Raw genomic sequence first — 24,553 nt, forward strand, 5'->3', positions numbered from 1 at the left:
AGGACGAAGAACAAACAGATTTCCTGTTATCCTACAGCGTCACCCTCGGGTGCTAGCTGCGAGCCCTCTCCCCCATTTTTCCCCAGGACCCCAGCCCGTCTCGTCAACTTGGCCCTGTGGCATGTGGGATCTTAGTACCTTGACCAAGGATCAAACCCATGGCCCCCACACTGCAAGGCAAATTCCCAACCTCTGGACCACCAGGGAAGTCCCTGTAATTTAAGAGCAGAAAAACAGCCACCATCACACACAGTCCTGACCCCATGCCTTCCAGCTCTGGCCCCCATAAGCCCTAGGAAGTTGTCAGACCCTCGCCAGCCCGTTCTCTCCCAAACCGGCACCAACTAGGACTGCCCCTCAAGTCCCCAGAACTGTCCTTGCCCACAGATGACCTGTGTGTGCTAAGTCCCTTCATCGTGTCCGAGTATGTGCGACCCTATGGACTGTAGCCTTCCAGGCTTTGTCCATGAGGATTCTCCAGGCAAGAATGGGTTGCCATGCCCTCCTCCAGGAGATCTTCCTGACCCAGGGATTGAACCCAGGTTTCCTGCAGCTCCTGCTCTGCAGGGGGATTCTTTACTGCTGAGCCACTGGGGAAGCCCACAGGTGGCCTCCCAGTGTCCAAATCTGGTTGTCACATCACAGTCTACACTCTCCCCTCTGCTCCTGGGAATTTCTCAGGGATCCCGCCTCCTGCCCGCCTTCATCTGCCGTTCCTATCCTTCATTGGCCCAGGGCTGGGTCCTCAAGCACCACTCACATCCCAGCCTGGCAGCTTCATCCACTACTGGGGCTTAAATCCCATCTATGCTTCAATGATACCCACCGTTCTGACTCCAGCCGTTGGGTGGGGGTGGGGGAACGTCCTCGGAGCTCTTGACTCAGGGTCCAGTCTGCTGCTGCTGCTAAGTCGCTTCAGTCGTGTCGGACTCCTAGCGACCCCATGGACTGCAGCCCACCAGGCTCCTCCGTCCATGGGATTTGCCAGGAAAGAGTACTGGAATGGGTTGCCATTGCCTTCTCCGCAGGGTCCAGTCTGGATATCTCCAATTAGCTGATGAGGCTTCCCAAATTTAGCAGTCCTTAGACTTACTACCTCCTATAGTGGCTCCTCCTAGAGGAAATGGAAACTCCTGTCATTCCAGGTGTTCAGCCTGCCAACACCAGGGCTTGATCAGTTTAAAATCTGCCCCAGCTCTGCCTACTCCGCCTCACTTTTCTGCCTGCACCTGGTCCAGCCTCATTATTGGCCATCTGAACCAGCGCAATCCCTCTGGCCCATCCATCCCCTGGCTCCCAATCTCACCTCCAGGATCTGTCCTCCCCACAACAACCACCGGAGGGCGCCTGTGAGCACCTGAGTGAGAGCCCACCCTCACCTCCAGTCTGTCTTTCCCACAGCAGCCACCGGAGGGCGCCTGTAAGCACCCGAGTCCGGTCATGTCCAGCAAGTCCAAGTCGGTCCTGCTCCAGGGCTTTTGCATCCAATAAACTTCTTCCATCTGGGAAGGAGATCAGCCCTGGGATTTCTTTGGAAGCAATGATGCTAAAGCTGAAACTCCAATACTTTGGCCACCTCATGCGAAGAGTTGATTCATTGGAAAAGACTCTGTTGCTGGGAGGGATTTGGGCCAGGAGGAGAAGGGGACGACAGAGGATGAGATGGCTGGATGGCATCACTGACTCGATGGACGTGAGTCTGAGTGAACTCCGGGAGTTGGTGATGGACAGGGAGGCCTGGCGTGCTGCGATTCATGGGGTCACAAAAAGTCGGACACGACTGAGCGACCGAAATGAACTGAACTGAACTGAAACTTCTTCCCTCTGGTACTGCCATGGCTGGTCCTTTCCTCCTCTGGGTCTCTGGTCAAATATCAGCTGAACATGACCTTGGCTGCCCTATTGCAAACTTTAACTTCCCTCCTAGCAGCCCTATGCTGCCCTCAAACCACTGAGGGCAGGGTGGTCTTCCCGCCCACCCCACCCTCAAACCACTGTTCACTTTCTCTTTTTTTTTAATTTAATAACATTTATTTTGGCTGCACTGGGTCTTTGTTGCTACACACAGGAGCTTTCTCTAGTTGTGGGGAACAGTGGCTTCCAGCCGCAGAGCACGGGCTTTAGGGCGTATGGGCTTTGGTAGCTGTGGCACATGGGTTCATTAGTTGCAGCTTGCAGGCACTAGCATGGGCTTACTTGCCCTGTGGCATGTAGAATCTTCCTAGACCAGGGACTGAACCTGTGTCCCCTGCATTTGCTGGAGGATTCGGAACCACTGGACCACCAGGGCCGCCCCACTCTTCACTTTCTAACACAACACAATCATTACTCTACGGTTATGCTTTTCTCAGAGTCTGTCTCACCATGTGCGCGCATGCATGCATGCTAAGTCACTTCAGTCACGTCTGACTCTCTGCAACCCTGTGGACTATAGCCTGCCAGGCTCCTCTGTCCATGGGGTTCTCCAGGCAAGAATACTAGAGTGGGTTGCCATGCCCTCCTCCCGGGGGATCTTCCCGACCCAGGATTGAACCCACATCTCCTGGATCTCCTGCAGTGCAGGTGGATTCTTTACCACTGAGTCACTTGGGAAACCCCCTATCTCCCCATCTTGACCATCAGCTCCAGGAGGGCAGGGATTTTCCCAGAAGAGGGAGCAACCTGTGCTAAGGCCCTGTGGGGGGTGATGGATGTGCAGGGTAGCACCTGGCAGTGGCTGTTGCTGAGCGAGGGAGGGGGGCAGTGGGCGGAAGTGATTTGCAATGTGATCACCCAGGCAGATGGTGGCCACAGGGGAGCCCCAATCCTCTTACCCAAAGCTCCTTAATACTTCCGCCAGGCAGGTCACCTCCGGGCCTCTCCTGCTCCGGGTGGCTGTCATGCCGGGGCTGGCAGCTGAGGAGGGAATGGACGACTGGAGCCCAGCCCCGCCACTCTATGAGGAGTACCGCCCGCCACCACTGGACACCATCCGCCTGCCCAGGTACGTGCTGTACCTGCTGCTGGCTGCGTTCCTGGTGGTGGCCGTGGCCTACGCCATTGTGGGCCATCTCATCAAGGACCTTGCCCACGATCTGGCTGGTGAGCCACTATCTACCACACCTGGCGTGGGCTAGTGCAGGATCGTGGGGGGAGGGAGGTCCCAAGGGTCTCCCGTAGCCAGGGAAGAGGGCGGAAGGTGGCCATGTCTGGGGACGCTCCTCATCACCTTCCTGTCGCAGACTGGGCTTTTGGCCCGAAGCCGGACCAGGAGGACGCCCCCCGGGAGCTGCCCGAGAGCCCCGAGGGTGAAGACCTGGAAGAATTGGACCTGCAGCTGGCTCTGGCCTGGCGAGGCGAGGAGGACGCGGGTGGGGGTGGCGAGGGGGCCCCCGCAGAAGCCCCCAACCGGGCCCCCCGCCGCCCCTCCATTGCCTTCAAAGATCCACCAGTCCGGAGCTCCTTTTGGAAGCTGGGCTGAGCTGGGCCCTGCCCTGGGGCCCAGGAGGCCAGCTCCAACCCCATTGACGGTTGTATTAATATAAAGTGGACTCATGTCCATCAGAGCCTTTTCTCCACTGATCCGCACTGTCTTGACAGAAAATATGGTCTTTCTTGGCTCGCAGGCTCCAGTGGTTGGACACTGTTATTTGCATGCTCTGGCTTCCCCCATTCTGCCAGAGCCTAACCCAGCCCAGTTTCCACCAAGCCCTGGGCAACCTGTAAACCAAAAACACTAAGGAGATAAAAAAAAATAAAATCTCACAACAATAGCGGCCAACCCTTAGCTAGAGTTGTGGGATGCTAAGCAAGCCCTTTCTGTATTTTATTTCATTCAATCCTCTGAGGTGGGACTTGCTGCTGCTGCTGCTGCTGCTAAGTCGCTTCAGTTGTGTCTGACTCTGTGCGAGACTTATCCACCCATTTATCAGATGGGAAAATGGAAGCATGCAGCCCAGACGTGACTTGGTTGGAGCAGGGAGAATTTTTTGTGGGATGAGGCCAGCCCAGCCAGCAACCTGCCTGGGGAAGCAGAGGCGTGTCCCCTGGGCTCCTGCATCTCCAGGTCCTCTCAGCTAGATTATGGGGTGGTCTGTCTCTGGGGGTCCTGACTTCCTAACTAGCCTGAGGGCACCCCGAGGACAGGGGCCTCCTTTCCTCCTGAGCTCTGCATGGGGCAGGGTACACAGTACGGACTTCAAGTGTGCCTGATGGGCTGGGCTGACTGGCTTGCCTTGGGCTCCACTAAGTGGCCCTCTTGCACTGCGGCCATGCTCAGACCTCAGGAAGGGAGGAGGCAGTGATGCTGGAGGCCTGGAGAAGGGCCAGGCCTCCCCACCCCAGTCTTCCTGCCACGTGCCTGGGCCGTGGCTGTCCCATGGCGGCTAGGGGGTAGGGTCCCCCTTCTCCCAGACAGGGCCGTCTATCTAATCAACTTAGTGATCAGGGTAGACACACAGGAGAGCTTGGGGACTGAGTCATCGGCTGCTCCGGGCCCCGTTCTCCAGGGCTTGAAGGTGGACGGTGGCCCCTCCCTTCTTGCTCCTTGTCCTCTCCCTGGAGTTGGCTGTCCACAATGAAGCAGCATAAGCTGGTGATGAGAGAGACCCTGTTCACATCCCAGTGCTGGCTGTTTCTGCCCAGCCTGGCACTCCCGGCCTCCCTGTAAAATGCAGGTGGCAAAATCTGTGGTGTGTGCAGAGAAAGAAGTGTAATGAGGTGTAAAAGCACTGAGTCAGGAAGCAAGATCAGGGCCATCTCAGCTCGGCCCCTGTGGGGCGAGCCTGGGGCCCCGCAGGCTGGCTGTCCAGGGGTGGGACACAGAGCAGAGGGGCTGGACTCCCGAGTTAATCGTTACAATCAGGTCCAGAGTCTGTCCTCCTGGAAGGCGGGGGAGAGGGTGTGGGATGCCAACCAGGTGGGGCAAAGGGAGGGGCCCTCACTCGGGGCCTGCCCCGCCCCCAGACCTGCCTGCCCCCTTATCAGGAGCTGGGCAGGGCCTCCCCTGACCCTGACGGGGGAACGGCACACTCCAGCGCCCCGGCTGCTGGCTCCTCTGCACGATGGGGACCTTAGGGATCCTGCTTCTGCTCATGGGTCTGCTCCTGTCGTCAGTTGAGGCCCAGAAGGGTAAGGCTCTGACCTCTGGTTTGGCGGATGGGAGGAGGGGTTGGGGGATGGGCTTGGACATGGGCTTGCCCCCTCCCCACTTGATGAGAAACCAAGGACCCTGAGAAGAGAGGGGACAGGCAGAAGAGAAGGGAGGCCCGCTCCCCAACTCCCCCACTCCCAACTCTCCCACCCCATCTCTGAGCACCCCCATCTCTGAGGCACTTCCCTGCTGTCCAGTGTTGAGGACTCTGCTCTCTCACTGCCCGAGGCCTGGGTTCAACCCCTGGTCGGGGGACTAAGAGCCCACAAGCTGCGGTGTTGCAAAAACAAGCAAACAAATTAAAAGGACTTCCCTGGCAGTCCAGTGGTTAGGACTCCACACCTCCACCGCCCTGGGCACGGGTTCCATCCTGGTTGGGGAACTAGATCGCACATGCTAATGTCTGAGCATCTCCTGCACTCTTCTTTCCCTGTCCTTTCGGGGCGCCCCCACCTTTCCCTGGTGCTTCCCTGGTGGCTCAGACGGTAAAGAATCCACCTGCAATGCAGGGAGACCTGGGATTGACCCCTGGGTCGGGAAGACCCCCTGGAGGAGGGCATGGCAACCCACTCCAGTATTCCTGCCTGGAGAATCCCACAGACAGAGAGGAGCCTGGCGGGCTACAGTCAATGAGTCGGACAAAACCGAGGGACTAACACTCCACTTTCCACCCTTCCCATTTCTGAGTCCCCACTCCCCCCACCTCCCCACAGAGCGCCAACTGAAGCCCTGGCTGGTGGGCCTGGCTGCGGTCGTGGGGTTCCTGTTCATTGTCTTCATCCTCATGTTGGCCAGCCGCCTCTGGTGCTCCAAAGCAAGGTGGGAGCCCCATTCCTCACCCCTTCCCCTCCCTACTCCCAAAGTGCTGGGCACCTCTTCCACTTCATGACCCTCTCTAGTCCCTTTCCTTGTCTCCCCATTTCCCTGCTCCCCTTGCACCCACAGCCCAGTACAATCATGCAGTTCCCCCCGCTGGCTCTTGCTTCCTGGAGTTCCTTCAATCTGGGGGAGACTGAGGCTGCCTCCACTTCCTGCCCTTTATCCATCCCCACCCCTCCGATTCCCATCTCTTCTGCAGAGCTGAGGATGAAGAGAGGCCCACATTGAGGATGAATCCCAACCCGTATGAGGAAGTGGATCTGAGGTACTGCTGTGTGAGCATGTGTGTGTGCATGGGTGTGCACTGATGACCTCTTTCCGTCCTTGAACACCTCAGCCACACTCTGGCCCCAGGGCCTTAGCACCTACTGTTCTGATTTGTACACCTTTGCCCATATCTTCTGGCTGGCTCTGTCTCTCCTCCAGTCCCTGCTCAGTTGGTTCCTCCCCACAGATGCCCAACCTGACCAACAGCCTTCCTGATGCTCTCTCTGACACAGCCCTGCATCTTTCTTTGCACGTATTGCCAAATGAAATTATCTAAGTCATTTACTGGTTTCTGAACAGAACTTAGCTTTGGTCCAGGCTGTGTCCTCAGGGCCCTGCCCAGGGCCTGGCATGCAGTAGGCACTTACTAAATACCTGTTGAACAAGATGGTGGTGTGGGATAGTGCAGGGACTGTGTGCGTGTGATTTGGTGTGGGTGACTCTCCTGGATTCAGCGTCTCCCATGATCCTGTTTCCAGATGTGACTCTGATGAGAGCTCAGGGATGCGGGCAGGGCTGGAGGCTCTTATGGAGCAAGCACCCCAACTTGGGCAAAGGTTTGGGGACAGGAGTTGGAGCTGGGAGCTGGGAGGAGAATATCCTGGCTGGAAGATTCTCAGCTGAGCCTAAAATGCCTGAGGGAGGGGTCTGGGATGGACTATGCTTTGTTTAGACCCAGCTCAGCCCCAGTAAAGTGTGGTTCCTGCTCTCAGGATGTGCTGGAGGCTCCAGGTCCAATAAGTGCTCCTAATTCATAGTTTGCTCCCTGCCAGGTTCATTCCTTCCCCATCCATCCATTTACACTCCCACCCACAAATCCTCCCATCCATTCTCCCATCTATCCATCCATCCATCCACCCATCCATTCTCCCATCCATCCACCTATCCATCTATCCATCCACCCATCCATCTATCCATTCATCCATTCTCCCATCCATCCATCCATTCTCCTATCCATCCATCCATTCTTCCAATGAACAACTGAACCTTAGTTTCTGCCTTTGTGAAATGGAAATCACAAGGGTGCCTTGTAAGGGCTGTTTTGAAGATTCAGCAAAGACTTTTTGTGAAGCATTGGCACAGGTAAAGGCCTGGCACAGGTGAGGGTCTGTTAAATGGGAATGACTCTGTTTTGTTACCATGGTTTGGGGTTTTTGTGTCCCTACAGAAAAGAAGACAAGAAAGGGAAGGAAGAGAAGGAGGAAAAGGCTGAGGAGAAAAAAGCTGGGAAGGGGGAAAAGGCCAAGAAGAAAGGAAAGAGAAACTTCGGGCTGGAGCTAGAGGAAAATGAGGAGCGCAGGGACTACAAGAAAGTCAGGAACACGGCCATGTAAAGATTCAGTCACCTCCTCCAAGAAACCCGCCAGAGATGCCCCTTCCACACCCTAGAAGCAATGAACTGAACCTGAAGCCACTGTGGTGACTCCATCTGTGGTTGAGAGTACGGGGCCCTGAATGAAGAGGCTTGGGACCCTACCCACCCCCCACCAAGGAGGGCTCTTCGTGTGTTATACAGTCTATATTGTTATGATTTGTTCTATCTGGTGATTCTTCTTGCACTCGGAGACCATTCCTGGTTCGCGAGAAACCCCCAACCCCTACAATCTCACCGCTCTACCTGCTTTTCCCCACTGCCTGACATCTATGGGCCAAAACCTCCTTCCTCCCGTTCAGCTTCAGGACCAGTATAGGCCAGGGACTGGGGGAGAGCCTTTCAGAAGGGCTTCCGTTGTCCCCTGGGACTCAGTTTCCCCAGGAGGAGACAGCTTTGGGGGCTGGGAGCAAGGCCTGGGCAGCTGTGGAAGACCAAACTCCACTGTGCCCAGGTGCTGGGCAGATCAGACGCTCCCCTTGCAATCTTGATCCTGCCGTCCTGAACCCTGAACTTTGAGCCCCGAGGGCTGTCTCCTGGGAAAGCCTTGCTCCCTCCACCCCCAGGTTTTTGGCTCACGTGACTCCATTTCCAGAAACTGGGTCTTGATGGGTGGGGTGCCCCTGGGTGCACCATCTTGGGAGGGGACAAGCCTCCCCTGCTCTCTTCACTTTCTTCAGGCCCTGGACCTTGCCCTGGATGTTAACCATTTCCTAATGAGAACTTTGATAAAGGCTGGTGTTTATCATTTTATTTATTTATTGGCTGTGCTGGGTCTCCGTTGCTGCGCAGGTTTTTCTCTAGTTGTGGCCAGCGGGGGCTACTGTCTTGTTGTGCAGGCTTCTCGTTGTGTTGGCTTCTCTTGTTGCGGAGCAGGCTTCAGTAGTTGCATTAGGGCTCTCTTGTGAAGCCTGTAGCTGGGGTGGTAGCCCAGAAGGCGGGGAGCTTCTGAGACTATCCCAGGATCGGCCACCAGGGGGCAGAAAAGCCGTAAATAAAAATATATAATCTCCCTAAAAGATGCTTCCACTGAACGCCTAGCATCCTTATGGTCTCAGTCTCTGTCGGTTTGCAATTCGTCCCATTTTCCAGCTGAAAATACTGAGACTTAGAAAGAAGGACGCCACCAGCCCAGGTCTCCCTGGCTGTTGTTGGCAGCGCTGGGATGGAAGCCTAGGCTGCCCAAGGGACGGGCACATGCAGGGGCTGGCTCAGGTCAGATTTGGAGGTTCATGTCCTAGGACGGGAGAGGGTTGGGGTAGGGGGTGTTCCTAGCTGGGAGAACTGTGTTCCTCTGGGATGCTATGTGGTCCCAGGGAAGTGGCCTAACTTCTCTGAGCCTCGAGTTGGCTCCTCTTTTGCAATGTGAGGACCAGAGTTCTGACCACCAGAGTGTGAGACTTGATGGAGGTGCTGGGACTTCAGAGCCAGTGCAATGCCTGGTGGTCAGGAAATGAGTTCCCCACCCTTCTCGAGCCGCCCCTGCTGTGGCTCTGACCGTGGAGAGTGAGAGTCAGGATGGGCCTCAGGGAGACAGGGACAAGGAAGCTCAGGACCCTGAGCCCCTCCCCATGGTGCCCGGAACTCAGGGAGGGGACCCCACCTCCTACTTCCTGGGGCACCGGCCACACCCTGCCCTGGGGTGCGCTGGGCAGGCCACTTCCTTCTCCCGCCGGGGCTGCAACCCCAGAATCTGCTGGATAGGGGCGAGGACAAGAGGGCGCAGGATGGGTAAATTCTGTACGACCCCCGGTCAACTCTCTCTTCTCGCAGCTCTGGTCCCAAGGCTGGTGCAGGCCCAACCCCGTAAGGCCTTGGGAGGGAGTGGGGGTGGAGTAGGGAAAACAGTCCTAACCTGGCGGCCCCGACGCTGACCCAACCCTGCTCCCGCCCGCAGTGGCCCAGCGGAAGTCGTGGCTGGTGGGGCTGGGGGCTGCGCTGGCCTTCCTCTTCCTCATCTTTGTCCTCACCTTGGTCTATGCCGTCTGGTGCCGGGAGTCCCAGGACAGGTGGGTTCTCATCCTTCTGAGCCCCTCCCCTTCGCTTACTCTTTAGCATCTCAGCTCCGCCCCTCTCTGAGTCCCACCCCTCTAAGCTCCTCCTCGTGCCAAGCCTCTCCCTTACTAGCCCCTCTTCTCTATGAGTCCCGCCCTTCTGAGCCCCGCCCCTCGCCGGTCCCTCCCCTATAAGCTCCTCCCCTACCGAGCCCCTCCCCTCTCTGAGTCCTGCCCCTCTAAGCCCCTCCTCGCGCCAAGCCCCTCCCCTCTAAGCCCCTCCCCTCTAGGAGCCCCTTCCCTTTCCGAGCATCCTCCAAGACTGGGCAGGACCAGCGGGGTAATACTCTGATTCTGAGAGGTCCCCAGGGGGGCCTCACAGGACCTCACTGGCTTTGCTCCTGACTACCTACCCGCAAAACAAGGGTGGCTTCCTCACAGAGATCCCCCATCCCTAGGATGTGTTTCAATAGGGGGGTCTATAAAGTATCACCCCAATGCCAACACCACCCATTTCTCCATCCACCTGTCCATCATCCATCCATCATCCCCCCGACCTGTCTCCCACCTTCTCTCTCTCCTTCCCTCCTTCCATCATCCATCCCTCTTATCTGTTCATCCATCCATCCACCCACCTTCCCACCATTCATGCATGCGTCTATTCGTTCATCTATCCACACACTCATTAATCCATCCACCCATCCGTCGGTCAAGCCCTTCATCTCTCTGCCCGTCCACTCACCCACAGTTCTGAAACCCAGGAAGCCAAAGAGGCCAGAAATTAAGAGCTCAGTTTTGGCTCATACAGTTCGAGCTCCTGAACTTCCTTCGTGTTCTAAGGGGGTCAGTGTCCTAAGCTGCCTGAGTCTCGTCCCCTTCTGTGTCATGGGAACAGTGAGGGTGCCTGCAGGACTCAGAGCTTCTGGGAGAATTGTCAGAGGCCTGGAGCACTGTCTGTCCTTATTAACTCGGATTATCTGGGCTCTTCTGGTCTCCACAGCAGTGAAGAGAAGGAAGAGGAGACTGTGAGAAAGGAGAAGGGAGAGGACGACTGGGGGCTGGAACTGGAGGAGACAGAGGGGCCTCTGAACCATGAAGCAATGGCAAGTTCCTCCACATGAAGTCTTCCCACTCATCTCCTCCAGGCAGTCCTCCAGGGATGCCCCAATGCCTTCTCCACACCCTATCAGCAAAGGACCTGGTCCTGGGGCCAGTAAGATGACTCTCTGGGACTCAGAGGTCTCAGAACCCGCCCCAAATCCCTCTCAGAGGGCTCTCTGTGTGTTACCTGGTAGTCCCGTACCCCTTCTCAAGCTTGGTCTCCACCTGATGATTCTTCTTGAGCTTGGAGGGCGCCCTTGGAGAAGGAGCCGCCCACATCCCTCCAAGAACCCCCCCGCCCCACTGTCTCCTGTCTCTTTACCCAGTCCACCGCAGGCATCTTTTTACGCAGCGCCTGATTTCTTTTCCCACCTCCAATTTCTGTCAGGTTTGGATTTCATCAGAGAAGGCAGGTCCTCCTGTTGCCCAGGTGTAAGCTCTTCCAAGAGCTTTCTTTGAGTCCCAGTCCCTCTCCTTGCTGCTGTTCGCTGTCCCTGAACATGAACTTTGAGCTGGCTCAGCGTGCAGGGCCGTTTCCTGGGAGATGAAGGCTTCTCCTACCCTGTGCTGAGTCTCAGCATTCTGTCCTGCACGCTAGCACTCCCAGGGGGTGGGTTGGGGGTGCAGGGGTGGGAGTAGGGGGGCGACACAGGATCATTATCCCCTCTTCCTGTCCTGCACTCCTGGTGGGGAGGCCCCATAGAGAAGGAGCTGGAGTCCTCACTTCTTTGCTGTGTATCCCGGAGCAAGTAACTTAACCGCTGTGTGCCCAAGAGTCTAGTTCTGTAAAAGGAAAGAATAAATCCTTCTTAAGTTGTCACGAGGAACTGAATGAAATACTGCCTACAAAACTCCGGAGCGCAGGACCCAGCACCCTAAAGGCATCTAACAAGCATCAGCTTTCTGTATGCTGAAATGGTGAGGATGGGGGTAGGGGCAAAGGAGCCTGCCGCCTCAGACTTGGGGGATCCGGAAGGTCAGAGGGTGTGTTTTCAGACGACAGTTCTGGGAGCGTAGTTCTCAGTCCTCCGGTTTCCTCCAGGCGAGGCCCGGGGCTTCCGCGTGGGTGGCCGTGCGGAGGGTGGGGCGGGAAAGGAGAAGGGAGGTGCTGTCTGGGCTCCTCCCTTTCCGCAGGGGCGGGACTTCCCTACTAGGAGGCTTCTGGGGGCATTTCGGGGGCGTTTTTAGGTTGTCGCAAGCCTTCCCCTTTTATGGCATTCAGTGGGGAGTCAGTGCTGGGACAGCCCTTTCAAGGCCCCCAAATTGTTTTACCCCAGGGGCCAATGGATGAAAAAGACTCGGCTTTCCTTGAAATTAAAGGCTAGATTGAGTTCCCCCACCAAGGCTGAGCCTCGACCCTGGGATGAACCTCCAGCCTCCGGCTGAACCCTCCATTCCAGCTGAACCCCCACCAAGTTGAGCCTCACCCGAGATAAGAGCCCCATCCCGCAAAAGAAGCTCCTTCTAGATCCCCTCTTCCCTTCTTCCCGCCCCTTCCTCCCAAGCGGGACTGTGGGGTTGGGGGTCAGCTGACTCCTCCACGCGGGACCTGGTTTCTGGAGCCAGGTCCTAGGTCTGACCACAAGGGGGCGCCAGAACCTCTTCGCTGAGAGCAGAAGCGACCATCCCTTCTGGGAATGCAGCAGGGGCATGGGAAGGGTGCGCGTCCACCCGGGGGTCCTGGGATCCCTCATCCCTGCCTCCCGAATGTTTCTTCTGCCCCTGTTACCGGGCGGCGGGGTGGGTTGCGTTCCTGGGTGTCCGCGTCGGCGCACCCTACCGTCTCGGCTCACCCTACCGTCTCGGCGCACCCTACCGTCTCGGCTCACCTTGCCGTCTTTTTGTGCCTCAGTTTCCCCATCAGTGAACAGAGACAGAAACGTCCCTCCCCGGTGTGCGGGGTGGCGTGTGGTAAGATGCAAGGAGCCTGGGCAGCTGGGGAGCTTTGATTACATGTCTTGGGGTCTCTGGGGGACTGCTAGGGGGTAGGATGGAAGACCTCCCCCCCAAGAAGGGGTAGTGACTGCCCCTCACAGGCATAGCGAGGTTCCCTGATGGCTCAGATGGTAAAGAAGCCACCCGCAATGCGGGAGACCAGGTTCAGTCCCTGGTCGGGAAGATCCCCTGGAGAAGGGAATGGCTTACCCACTCCATTATTCTTGCCTGGAGAACCCCACGGACAGGGGAACCTGGTATGCTACAGTCCATGGGGTCGCAGAGTCCGACACAACTGAGCGACTTTGATAGGCATGGTACTTCCTTACCGCCACGCCCCTGTGGCTCTGGGGAGAGCTGAACACGAACGGTTCTGAGTGGTCAGCGGTGGGGTTGGAGAGACAGGGATGCTGGGGTGCTGGGAGGGCAAGCCTGGCAGGCCTAGGCAGGTGGGTAGGGCCTCCTGGAGGTGAGGGTAGAGGAACCATGCCAAGCCCCGTCCCCTTCTTTGCCCACAGCCCTCCAGGGCTCCCACCTCCTTGGGGTTACAAGTCCCAAGTCCTCCTGTGACCCACAAACCCCTGAATGATCTGCCTTGTCTCCTCCTTGCCCTCCCCTCCCTTTCGCCCCCTCCCTCTCTCCGCTCAAGCCACACAGGCCGCCTCACTGTTCCCCCAACACACCAAGCACAGTCCTGCCCCAGGGCCTTTGCATGGTGTGTGCCCTCTGCCTGGAAAACTCTTCTGTCAGATTTTCAGGGGGCTGTTTCTTCTCTCCATTCAAACTTCTGTTGAAAGGTTACTTCCTCACATGTGGCCAACTCTCCTATCCCGTACTCTGCTCTATTTGTCTCCCTGGCATTTATCTCCTCTGACATACATTTATTTTTATTGTTTATTTTCTGTTTTCCCAACTTTGAACTGTGCCACGAAGGCAGATCATTTAGGGCATTTTGTTCTCCATTGTGTCCCAAGGGCTAGGTACCCAGAAGATACTCAGGGAATCTTTGCTGAATAAATGGGGTTTTGCTAGGTGGGGGAAAAACAAGGAAGGAAGGCAGTCTGTACATTTATGGAACACTGACTATGTGCCAGGCTTTGTCCCTGGAGCCAGGCAGGAGGTGGAATTACCTGAGCTGGCACAGAGCAGGTGCTCCATAGATGCCCATGGAACTTGTTGATCAAAGGTGCTGACGAATTCCAAGACTGGTTTTCTGAGGCTACCTCCCCTTCCAGCCTCTTCCCTGCACTTTGACAAGAACCTGGAACAGCCTGAACGCAACACAGAAAGTAGGACCCAAGACAGCTAGAAAGAGTCGAAGCATAGCTTGTTTAATTTTTATACATTTTTTCTTTTTTCTTTTTTTTTTTTGCATTTTATTGAATCTTTTATGGAACCCCCCCTTTTTCATTTTTTTTCATTTTTTTTTTTTGCATAGGGAAACAAACAAACAAAATAATAACAGCCAGAGTCACTTTCTGTAAATGGTACTTAGGTAGGCGCGTCCGCGCAAACTGAAACGACTGCGTAATATACAAGGTTATGAACGGAGTATGATGTGGGGGCACGGGGCAGAGGAGCAGGCAAGGAGAAGGCTGGGCCTGGGTCAGCCCGGATGTCCGGCTCCTTGTCCCCCATCCCTGCCTTGGGGAGGAGGAGAGGGGAAAGGAGATGGGCAGTGGGCTGGCCTGGCACCAACCTTCTCCTGACATAGGTTCATGAGCATGGTGTGTGTGTGTGTGTGTGTGTGTGAGAGAGAGAGAGAGAGAGAGAGAGAGAGAGATCCGGTATGTGTGGCAAGCAGAAAGCGAGAGACAGAGTAAACTATCCTGGTAATATTGGTAAAATACAAAATGGGGGGAAAAACTCAAAAAATATATCTCCGAGGCGACAGGAAATGAAACAGCAACACCACCAAAAAATGTGAGAGAAAAAAAGACAGAAAGAAAGAAACTTCAGAGAGAAAACGAGTTTCCCTCCTTTCTCCCTGTTGCCTCCCCCCGACCACGTGGTTCTGTCCCTCAGACACCCTGCTGTCTCGCCCTCCCACCACCGCCCCCCGCCATGTGTGGCCCTGGCAAGGGGGAGAGGGTGAGAATGGGGGTAGGGGCCAGGACCCCTGGACTGGAAGGGGCTTTGGTTTCAGGGGGCCTGGCTGGGATCCAAGATGGGAGGCTGGGGTGCTGATGCACTTAGGGAGTGAGCTTTGGGGGCTCACAACCGGAGGGGGGCTGGGTAGCTCCTGGCCCCTTTCCAGCGGGTCTTCTTCTAGCCAGGTGGTGTGAAGGGCGGGAATTTGCGGGGGGAGTGGGTCTTCCTCTCCTGGAGCCCATGTTCCTGTTGGATCCCGCCTCCTCTTTCCTGAGGCCTGAAGACCCCCTGGGAGTCGGGAAGGAGGACCTCAAAGCTACACCAGCAGACGTGTGAGGCACTGCTTGGGAAGTCTGTTTTGGTATCGCTGGCAACAAGTCCTGCTGGGATTGCTTTGGGTCTCCTTGCTTCACCTGGGGAGCGGGGTGGGGTGGGGGTGGGCCTCCGGGGCCAGCTCGGACCCCACACACTCTGAAATGCTTAGGGATAGATCGATGGGTGGCAGGGGGAGAGGTGGTGTCAGTTTGGAGATGCGGCTCTCAGGGAGTGTCCGAAGGGGCAGAAAGACGGAAGGATGCAGGAGATGTAGGACCTGAGGGCGTGTCTCTGGAACCTCTCTCCCATCACCCTCCCTAACCCACCCCCCTACACACAAAAAGTAAAAATCAGGGGTCTCAAAGAGAGAGAGACTCCAGGCCAAAATAAAAAGTAGCCACTGTATAATCTGTATTATGAGAAAAAAATTCCAAAATTATACATATATATATAATGTATAGTATAGCCCTACACTGGAGGTCAAAGTACCATCAGAGAAGCCAGAGGGAGTGGGTGGCTGGGGTCCCGTCTCTCCCAGAGGGCTGGATGGCTGCTCCTGGCCCCGGGATCCTGCCTCACTGGTAGCTGTCCAGCCAAATGTGTCTGCTCCTGGAATGCTGCTGTCTCCGGGGACAGAGGGAAAGTTCCGGAGCTGGGGGTGTTGGGGGGTGCTGAGGCTGAAACTGCTGCTTGGGGAGCGGCAGCAGGGCCCCCTCCCTGCAGCCTCCCTTGGGGTTCCCTTCCAGTCTGATTGTCTAGCTCAGGGTGAGAATCGGGGCTCATAATCCAGCCAGAGTGTGGGTTCCAGACCTGGGCACTGGGGACCCTGGACCCATCCTCCCTCCCCAGGTCAGATAGGGTGGGGCTGGCTTGCCACTCCACACCTCCCTCTCCACACTGGTCAGGGTCTGCTACCTCCATCCAAAGAGAGCGATGGAGGTGATCTGCATATATTGGGGAGGTCTCCCTTAGTCTTTCCCACAGCAAGGACTGGACCCCAAAGTCAGGCTAGGGGACTCTGCATGGGATGGGCTATGAGTGAGGGGGTGACGGTGGGCTTGGGAGGGGATGGGGTTTGAGATGTCAGTTTCATTAAGTGTCAAAAAAAAACCAAAAACACCCAACACCCTGCCCACCTCCCTCCCAGGGCATGAGCCCCAACTGCATTGGCAGGTGGGAGCCTGATTCCTAGTGTTTCTGCCTATTCTGATGCACAGCAGGCAAGGAAGGGAGGGGCTCTGAGGCCCAGGGTGCTGTAGGGTGCAGTCATGAGGGACACCATGGTCCAAGGCAAGCCTATGGAGGAGGGGTCCCACAGGGACGTGCCACCCACTCCCCTGTGCCACTGGCTGTCCCCACTTCCCTGGTGGCGGGGGTGGGGGGGTATGAAAGCCGGAAATGGGCCCTGTGGAAACTGACAAGCAGGGCCTTGGGCTCTTGGGCCAAAGGGCCGTTCTCAAGGGCAGGGTCAAGGCCGGGGCCTGGTCTCTCCCACCCTGGCCCTGGGGCTGGCTGAGGTGTCTTTTTGGAAGAAAACATGGCGTGAGCAAAGAGTGGCAGACGAAAGCCAGGGTCTGGCTGCAAGGCCCCACCCAGCTCTGGAGACAATTCTAACATCCAACGTGGTGGCCAGGGAGCGAATGGGGACTGCCCGCCAAGCGTACGCCAACAGGAGATGTTCAAGGGGCCCAGGGACCGGGAGGGCCGGAGATGGCGAGGAGGGATGGGCCCAAGGTTGGTGGACCCAGCCTCGGGGTCTCTTGCCTGGACACTTCACTGACTGCTACTGTCTCGGCTTTGGTAGAGTTAAAGGCAGAGAAAATTGGAGGAAAAAAAAGGAAGAGAGAAAGAAAAAGAAGGCAGAAAGGAAAACAAGAGAAAATAAAACCGAAGAAAAGACAACAGCAATGGCTGGCTCCTTGGACGGGGCCTGTGACGCGGTGCCCCCCGGCCATCCCTGCCCCCTGGCGTCAACCCCCCGGCCGGGCCTCCGTGGCTGAGCTAGACCTTACAGGTACAGACAGACAAATATTGCATATATCGGGTTTGGTTTTGTCTTTTTGTTTGTTTCACACCAGACCCCCTCTGCAGTCATAGCTGGAAGACATAGTAGAACTGGGGGGGTGGGGGTGGCAGGAGGGTCCTTCCTGCCACCCCAAGGCCAGTCTATGGGGATAGGTCCTTTGGCAAGAAGGAGGGGGCTGCAGAGGGGTAGTGACACAGCGATGCGACCCTGAGCCAGGGGGATGCCAGCCTGTGGGAGAGGTGGCGGGGGGAGTCTGGCTGTCGGCAGGGTGGCCACCCCAGGATGGGGGGGGTGAGAATGCGCAGGTGCATGCGTGGCGTCTGCGGGGGGCTGGCCTGTGGCCCAGTGAGGGGAGAAACCCTTGCCTGGGGCCAGGGCACACCCCTGAGGTCTGTCCGCTGCTGTGGGCAGGGGATGCGAAATGACCCCTCTGGAGCCCGAGGATGGGGCCGGGGGGGTTGCAGAGCACCAGGGGGCACCCCCAATGCAGCAGGAGATGGGGAGACAAGAGCCCAGGGCAGGCTGGGGGCAGGGCAAACTGTGGGGTGATTGTTGCGTGCATTGCTTTGTTTTTTTTAAGCAATGTGATTTTTAAGCGTGTGATTTTTTTTTAATTCTTAATTTTTTTTTTACAAATAGAAATACATCCCTTTTCAATTTTTACTTTTTATTTCATGTCATTGTTTTGTCATTTTTTCTTTTAAACTACACGAGCAGTGCATGCAGCTATCTGTGTGCGCTGATATTGTTTAAAGGTAATACTTATTCTTGGAAGGCAAGGCACATCATGTGATAGAAAATTTCGTGCAAATTAGGAAACATGGAACTTTTTTAAGGGTTTTTTTTTTTTTTCTGTATCTTTTTTTTTGTTTTCTTTTAAAGAGAAGGAGGGTGGTGGTGGAGGGCTGGAGTGGGGGGTGGCGTAGGGAGGGAGATAGAGCCAGTATCAATTGCCATGCAGTTTCAGCCGCCGTGAGCTGAAGTCAGGAGCCAGGTCACAGAAATCCTCGACTAAGCACCATGCAAAGTTAGGAAGCTGGGGGCTGCCGGGTGCCCCTTCCCCTTCCCTGCCTACCCGCACCCTCAGGTTCCCGGCTGACAAGCTTCCGGATACCCCAACTGCACGACCCACCCCTCCTGCCCTCCCCCAGAGCGGCCCATGCTTTGGTCCCCAACGGCCACCTGCTGGAGGGGCCCTGGGGACAGACGGACGGACCAAGGGTTCTCGAACCCCTCCGGACAGTGGGAGTGCGGCTGGTGGGGAAGGGTCTTGTGTGTGGGGGTGTCTTTCTCTTTATAATCGAGTGGGTTCGCCAAGCCCCTTGGGCTGGTTTGGGGGGGAAAGTCCGGTGTCTGGGGAGGTGGGAGGAGGCTGGCCAGGCCCGGGGCACCAGGGGTTTACCAGGAGAGGGAGGGGTGGGTCAGGCTAGGAGCAGTGGGCAGAGGCCCTCCCAGGGCCATGGCTTTGGCCTAGGCCGGGGATGGGGGTCAGCATTCCCCAGCGCCAGGCATGGAGACCAGTTGGGATTCAGACAGATGGCTGGAAGGGGTCTTTGTGTTTGGGCCTGGTGACCCCAGAACACCTAACACCCTTTCCCAGGCCCCCCTTCCCAAGATGGCCATCCCGGGGAGGAGGCATGGATGGGGCCGGGGAGCTGGGGTAAAGGGGCACCCCATGTCCCCAGGTTTAGTGTTTTTGGAGCGGCTCAACGGAAAATGTTTAGCAGATGGGAGGCCCCCCTACATGGCAGCAGGGAGCCCCAAGGCGCCGACCTGCCCGCCCCCAGCTGGAGCCCCCGGCCCTGTTCTGGACCACAGGTGGCCTGGCCCCTCTCCTTCTGGCCACCCAGCGGGCGACGCCTCCTGGCTGTGCCCCACTTCGGCAGGGGGTGGGGGATGAAAGTGCAAACCGTGGTCCCCCTTTGGGCCGGGAGGCACCAGGGAGGGGCTGTCGCTCCAGGATGTAAGGCACTGGCAGAGGAGGCGTGGGGGCAGAGAGGGCACACCAGCTTCTCGAGACCCCAGGCCCCATACCCCAGCGGGGCAGGACACTGGGAGGAGGCCCAGCTCTGCCCCTTGGGCCTGCTGGGGGCGGGGTTCCATCTCTCTAGCTCTGATGGGGGCATAGCAATGAGGGGTCAGCGACTGGAAGGGGCCAGGTTGCGGGAGAGGAGGGAGGGGGGAGGCCCACGGCCACTCTCGTCCCAGCTGGACACAGGGGAGGGGGGCGGGCGGTGGAAATCAGGCACTTAAACCACTCGCTCTCACCTCCCACCTCCACGGGCTAAGTGGGGGGGTCCTCCCCAGTTCAAGGGTTGGGTGGATAGAGAGACCAGAGCAGCCCCCAGGCCTCTCTGCTCCACCGCCCCCAGCCCCTTCCTTGGAAAAGTGCATTTCTTACAGTGTGTGCAACGTGGGGCCCTCCCAGGGTGGGTGGGGGGGTGTGGAGCCGGTGGGAGGGGGGCTGGGGTGCGCTGGGGTGGCCTCCTATGCCTGGGGTGGGGCTGGGGGTCATTTGCATAGAGACGGCTCCCAAACCCGGCAGGTGCGGAGGGGCTTCACGTGAAAGAGCAGGTAGAGGTCCACGCCTGCCGGGCGCGCCTTCGCCGAGCATCCGCCACGTGCTGTGCCCTGGCCTTGCCGGGGTCTCCCTGCCACCCTCTTCTGGCCCCGTCGCCCCCTGCCCACCCAGCCGCCTCCGCTGCCTGCTGCTGGGGTCCCTGCCGGCCCCCCAGGGCCAGCCTCCCCAGCCTGGCAAACACTGTCCTGGAGGTGGCGGTGGGCGCGCGGGTGGAGCGGAGGCCTCACTGGGTGCCCTGCCCCGTGGGCCTGGCGCGGGCTCCAGGCTGCGCTCACCTGGTCCTGGGAGGAGGCGGGCGTGGCTGGGCCTCCCTGACCGGCAGCAGCAGCAGCGAGAGGAGATGAATAACTTAGGACGATCCCGAGCGTCCGGTCCGTCCGGCCGTGGTGTCCCGAGAGTCCGAAGCGTTGTCCTCTTTACCGTCTATCTTCTTGGTTGGGTGGGTTTATCTTTATGTATTGTAATTTTTTCCCCCGTTTGTCTTTTTTTTTTTCCGTTTTTTTTTTTTTTTTCTTTTTTTTTCCTCCTGTGTTTATGTGTCTGTGTGATTTTGTCTTTCGGCCGGGCTGAGAGTCGGCGGCGGGGCGTTCTTGCTTGCTGTAGCTTTCCACCGAAAATGTGGGCCGGGGGCCGTCCATGCGGCCCCCTGGGATTCCTGGGACAAAGGAGCAGGGCGTGGGAAGAAATCTTTCTTATCCCAGATACCAGGACTGGGTGGCCGGAGGGGGACACACAGAGAGAGAGAGAGAGAGAGAAAGAGAAAGAGAGATGGGGGTCAGGCTCTGTGGGCCACAGCCTATACCCACTGCGGCCCCCTCGACCCCTGGAACCTATGACCTCTGTCCCAGACTTGTGTAACCTGCTAGGTGACCCTGGGCGAGTGATTGGGCCCCTAAGCAGAGCTGCTGGATAAAACTCAGGAAGTTCAGTTACACCTGAATCCTAGATAAGCCTTTTAGTGTAAGTATATCCCATGCAACTTTTGGGATATACTTGTGCTTAAAAAAAAATTTTCTTTTTTTTTTTTTTAATTCTTTATCTGGAACTGCAATCTACCTGAACTCTGTAGTTTTGTTTGCTAAATCTGGCAACCCCACCTCCAACCCTGAGTATAAAACACGGGAGGGGATACTCCCCCTCGTGGGAGGAGGGCCACTGGTGAATCTCTACAGACAGGCACCATGTTCAGGCCCTGTGACCTGGGTTGTTTGTTTCTTTTTTACTTTTAACATTTTCGCATTTAATGGTTCCCCTAGAACCCTCATGAAAGAGGGACTACTGCCCCCCGACCCCGTTTTACAGTGAAGAAGACAGGGGCTCAGAGAGGTAAAGTAACTTGCCTAAGTCCACCAGCGTTTGAGGGAAGAAGACAGAATTTGCACTAGGGCCTGAGAAGCTACTTGCTTGTCCCCCTGCCTGGGGCTGACCCCTTAGCCTGGCCACTGAGGGGGTCATGACTTCCACTTTACAGAGGAGGAGACCGAGGCTTGGGGTCAGGCAGCCAGGTCTATAGGGACAGCTCTGGCCTGGGTCCCCACAGGGAAGCTGCTGTACAGACCCTTCCCCTGGAAATACATTCAATCCACCTGGGGAGTGGGACTGGGGTAGGGACCCCCCTGCCCCATCCCACTGAGGTCACAGCAGCGCTGTGCCCCCACCCCTGCTGTAAACCAGTCACACTCCCTCCAACCGGGCGATCAATCCCACCAGGCCGCCTGTAGCCGCTGGGCCATCCCATCGAACTGGCGCCGTGGCTCCCAGCCCCCCACCTCCAGCCAAGTTCAAGTTCATCTTGGCCATTACCTCATGTCTGGTTTCCGTTGGCAACCAGACAGATTCTGGGCGTGACCCTCCCCTGTGGTGGCCGGCCTCCCCAGGCCCTTCCTCCCTGCCTCCTCCCTTCCTAAGCTCTCTGCCCGCCCGACTCTGGCCCCCATAATGGTGGGAGCAGGGAAGGCACCCTCAACTCAACATCCTCTCCCATCAGCTGAGGGGGAGACTGAGGCCGCATGGTGCCAACAGTGAGGTCTGGGCTCTGTCACCCCCTGGCCTGGCTGGAGCCCCCAGTGTGGCTCTGGGCACACGGCTGAACCACTCAGGCCCTCTGCTCATCTGCTGACCAGGTGTGATGGGCAGAGAAGGATTGGGGAAAAATGCTAGGCCAGGCGGACCCACCCCTTCACACAGGGAAGCGGGGGAGGCGTCAGACCCCACAGAACCCTACTCTGGAGGCCAAAGTGATGGCTGGCTCAGGGCTGCGGGGGAGGGGTGGGATGGTGAGAGATGGGGGTGGGGAGATGAAGAGGCAGGCAATTGATCAGGGAGAGATCAATTGCCATTGATTAGAGGAGGGGCGCTGATTGGGGTCAGAGAATATTGATCAGGGGGCCAGGCGCTGATGAGGGTGAGGGCAGGAGATGGAAGTGGGGAGGGGAGAAGCCAATGCAGGCTGGGAGGTGGGGCGGAGGTGGGGGGCCGCGTGCAGAGGAGAGCCAACCCGCCAGGAACAAGGAAGGTGGAGGAAGTGCTGACTGCGCCAAAGAGGAGGCCTCTACGCTCTGAGCCCTTAGCACAGGGGCTCCGAGAGGGGGGAATGGGTCTCGCGGTTCCTTCCTCCCCTTCCCTCCCTTTGGGGTCTGCCGGGGTCGGGGGACCCCTTAGTCCAGGGACCCAAGGTCCTGCCTACACAATTCTGGCAGGGTCCTCCATCCAACACCTTTGCTGCCCCCTGACACCAGCCCCACAAAGTTCTTTCTGGCTGCCAGCCCTGGCTGTGCAGACCCCGCCCTCCCTCTAACCTTTTCCATTGCTCCCCTGGGCCCCCAGGCCAAGCCCACGTTCCAGGTCTGCCAGCTATGCTCAGGCTGCTTCCCCATTATTTCCAGCCCTTGGCAGCGCTGAGCCCCCTGCCTGGACATACTTATCCTCTGTCAGACGCCAGGCTCCAACCTCTCCCCTCCCAGGCAGGGGCCCAGATGCCCCCTCCCCGAGGGTCCTCCACAGTCCCGGTCCCACCCTCTCTGGTCCCCTGGCAGGGCCTGTTCACCAAGCAGGGGGTGACCATAGGCACAGAGAAACAAAGGTTCCCCCTACCTGCCTGCCTTGATTTCCCTCCCCTTCCAGGCCGTCCACTTGGGGTGGTCCCCTCTCCCCCCATGCAGAGGCTGATGATAGGGGAGGTGACACCATGGATGGGGGAGACCGGGGCAGGGTGAAGAGGGCAGCCCGCACCCGTCCGTTGCTTTTATTAGCTTTGGTTTCGGAAGCAATTAGGACATGCCCAGCCTCCAGTGGGGAGGGCTGTCAGGTGAGAGCAGAAGAGGAAGATCCTGGCTCCCTGAGCACTCTGGGGGCAGGGGTGTCCACACTGGGATAGAACTCAAAACCCAATTGAAAGGGGGGTGGCCTGGGGCTGCGCCAGCCCAGTGGGTGACCCTGACCAAGCAATCCCTCTGTCTGGATCCTGGCCAGGGCTCAGTGAGGCGGGACACTTAATGTTTTGGGTATGCGAGGGGCGGCCCTGGCCTTTCCATGCCCTTTTTGGATCAAACTGGTCCCCTGATGCTCCAGACACTTCAAGGACTCCCCAGGAAGTACCCAAGGCTGGAAGAAGAGACTGAGGTTCAGAGTGGGTGAAGGAGAGCTGGGCACAAGCCCTCATCTCCTGACCCCAGGACCCCCAGCTAAAGTCTGTGAAGGGAGGGAGGGGGACTGCCAGGTTCCCCCCAACTCTGGACCCCCTGAGCTGCCAGCAGCAGCCGGGGGCCAGGCTGTGGCGGGAGGTTCCTTGGGCCTCCCCAGAGTGGCCGATTCTGATCTCAGCGGAGAAGGGGGACGTGGCTACCCGTCCACCTCGCCCTCACCCCTGCCCCCTGCCCATGGACTCTGTTGCAAGAGATCACTCTCTCACGGTGGCTTGAGGATCCGAATGTGACCCCTGGGGACCTTGCAAATCCCCATGCTCTATGGTTACTGGGGAGCCCCAGGATGTTTCTCTGTGCATCTGGGACTCAGAGGGGCTGCAGCAGCCGTTTTACATCCCGTGATCCCCTCCTCAACACACACCAACCAGGGAGCAGGGCTTGGGGGTACAGCCACCACCATCGAACACCACCTGCCAGCACCTTCCTGGCCTGCACACGACACTGATACAGATGCCAGATCAAAGGTGGGAGTTGGGGACACACAGGGAGGGGCTGAGGCCACCTCCTGCTTCGAGAGATGCTGGGAGCCACGGGTCTCAGTTCCAGACACATTGAGGCTTGGCCCCGCAGTGCTGTGCAGCCTCAGGCAACTCACTCCTCCTCTCTGAGCTTCCTTGTCTTGTCCTCAGCCAGCCTTGGTCCCCCCAACCTGGTGCACACTCAGTGGCAGTGATGCCAACCCCACCTCTGCTGTCTCCCTCCCACCTCGCGGGCTGGAGCCTGGGGTGGGGGCCTGCGTGCTCTACCAGGAGGCCCCACCCCCCTGCCATGGGCTGCCTTGGTTTCCCCAGCTTCCTCTGGCATCCTGGGATCCCTTGCCACCCCTTGCCTCCCTCTGGCCGGCGTGGGAGAGGATGAAGGTTGGGGGTCTGAAAGCTTGGGCTGATGCAGTATGTGATCCTGGGCAAAGCCCCTCTCCTCTGTGAGCCTCAGTCTTCCCATCTGTACAAATAGGACTGGGGCAGTGACAAGCCCAGCCCCACATCCCCTGGCGGGATTTGGGGCTTTACCACATCCCCCGGTATGGGCTCAAGGCCCTGAAAGGACCTGGCAGGTGGGTCCTCCAGCCACGTTCAACAGCTGCCATGCCAGGGGTACAGCTGGGGGAAGGCCCCCTGCACGCCCGGCCGGCCCCTCTGCCCTGCCCCTCCCACCCC

The 24,553-nt window shown here is 57.8% G+C and overlaps 4 protein-coding genes across 8 annotated transcripts in view; 3 read left to right on the top strand and 1 right to left on the bottom strand.

Moving 5' to 3' along the window:
- Positions 1–2,422: 2,422 nt before the first annotated feature.
- On the top strand, positions 2,423–6,275 carry SMIM44 (small integral membrane protein 44). The gene is made up of 3 exons (XM_059888666.1): positions 2,423–3,081; positions 3,222–5,109; positions 6,210–6,275. Exons 1-2 carry the CDS (start codon positions 2,781–2,783, stop codon positions 3,458–3,460), a joined length of 540 nt encoding a protein of 179 aa, XP_059744649.1. The 5' UTR covers positions 2,423–2,780; the 3' UTR covers positions 3,461–5,109; positions 6,210–6,275.
- Positions 4,982–8,408, top strand: SMIM24 (small integral membrane protein 24). Its single transcript, NM_001206717.1, is given in 4 exon segments — positions 4,982–5,109; positions 5,845–5,950; positions 6,210–6,275; positions 7,446–8,408. Coding segments are annotated over 4 exon segments (405 nt in total). The 5' UTR covers positions 4,982–5,042; the 3' UTR covers positions 7,612–8,408.
- Positions 8,409–9,323: 915 nt separating this feature from the next.
- LOC618071 (uncharacterized) lies at positions 9,324–11,568 on the top strand. Its single transcript, NM_001206718.1, has 3 exons — positions 9,324–9,455; positions 9,547–9,658; positions 10,644–11,568. The coding sequence occupies exons 1-3, from the start codon at positions 9,377–9,379 to the stop codon at positions 10,762–10,764; spliced, it is 312 nt and encodes a 103-aa protein (NP_001193647.1). The 5' UTR covers positions 9,324–9,376; the 3' UTR covers positions 10,765–11,568.
- Positions 11,569–13,989: 2,421 nt separating this feature from the next.
- NFIC (nuclear factor I C) overlaps positions 13,990–24,553 on the bottom strand; it is a 74,029-nt gene continuing 63,465 nt past the window's right edge. For 3 of the 5 annotated variants that reach the window (XM_024994573.2, XM_024994570.2, XM_024994568.2), the window contains one exon: positions 13,990–20,402. In XM_024994573.2, the coding sequence (XP_024850341.1) occupies positions 20,385–20,402 (18 nt within the window). In that variant the 3' untranslated portion in view covers positions 13,990–20,384. 5 annotated transcript variants of the gene reach the window in all.

The sequence above is a fragment of the Bos taurus genome, chromosome 7 (assembly GCF_002263795.3).
Source record: "Bos taurus isolate L1 Dominette 01449 registration number 42190680 breed Hereford chromosome 7, ARS-UCD2.0, whole genome shotgun sequence".
Classification (NCBI taxonomy): domain Eukaryota; kingdom Metazoa; phylum Chordata; class Mammalia; order Artiodactyla; family Bovidae; genus Bos; species Bos taurus.

Bases quoted from the DNA above. Each gene is read 5' to 3' on its own strand.
- SMIM44 (XM_059888666.1), top strand. From the start codon at position 2,781: ATGGTGGCCACAGGGGAGCCCCAATCCTCTTACCCAAAGCTCCTTAAT. The intron at 3,082-3,221 runs GTGAGCCACTAT...TTCCTGTCGCAG, and splicing joins CCTTGCCCACGATCTGGCTG to ACTGGGCTTTTGGCCCGAAG.
- LOC618071 (NM_001206718.1), top strand. From the start codon at position 9,377: ATGGGTAAATTCTGTACGACCCCCGGTCAACTCTCTCTTCTCGCAGCT. The intron at 9,456-9,546 runs GTAAGGCCTTGG...TCCCGCCCGCAG, and splicing joins GCTGGTGCAGGCCCAACCCC to TGGCCCAGCGGAAGTCGTGG. The intron at 9,659-10,643 runs GTGGGTTCTCAT...TGGTCTCCACAG, and splicing joins TGCCGGGAGTCCCAGGACAG to CAGTGAAGAGAAGGAAGAGG.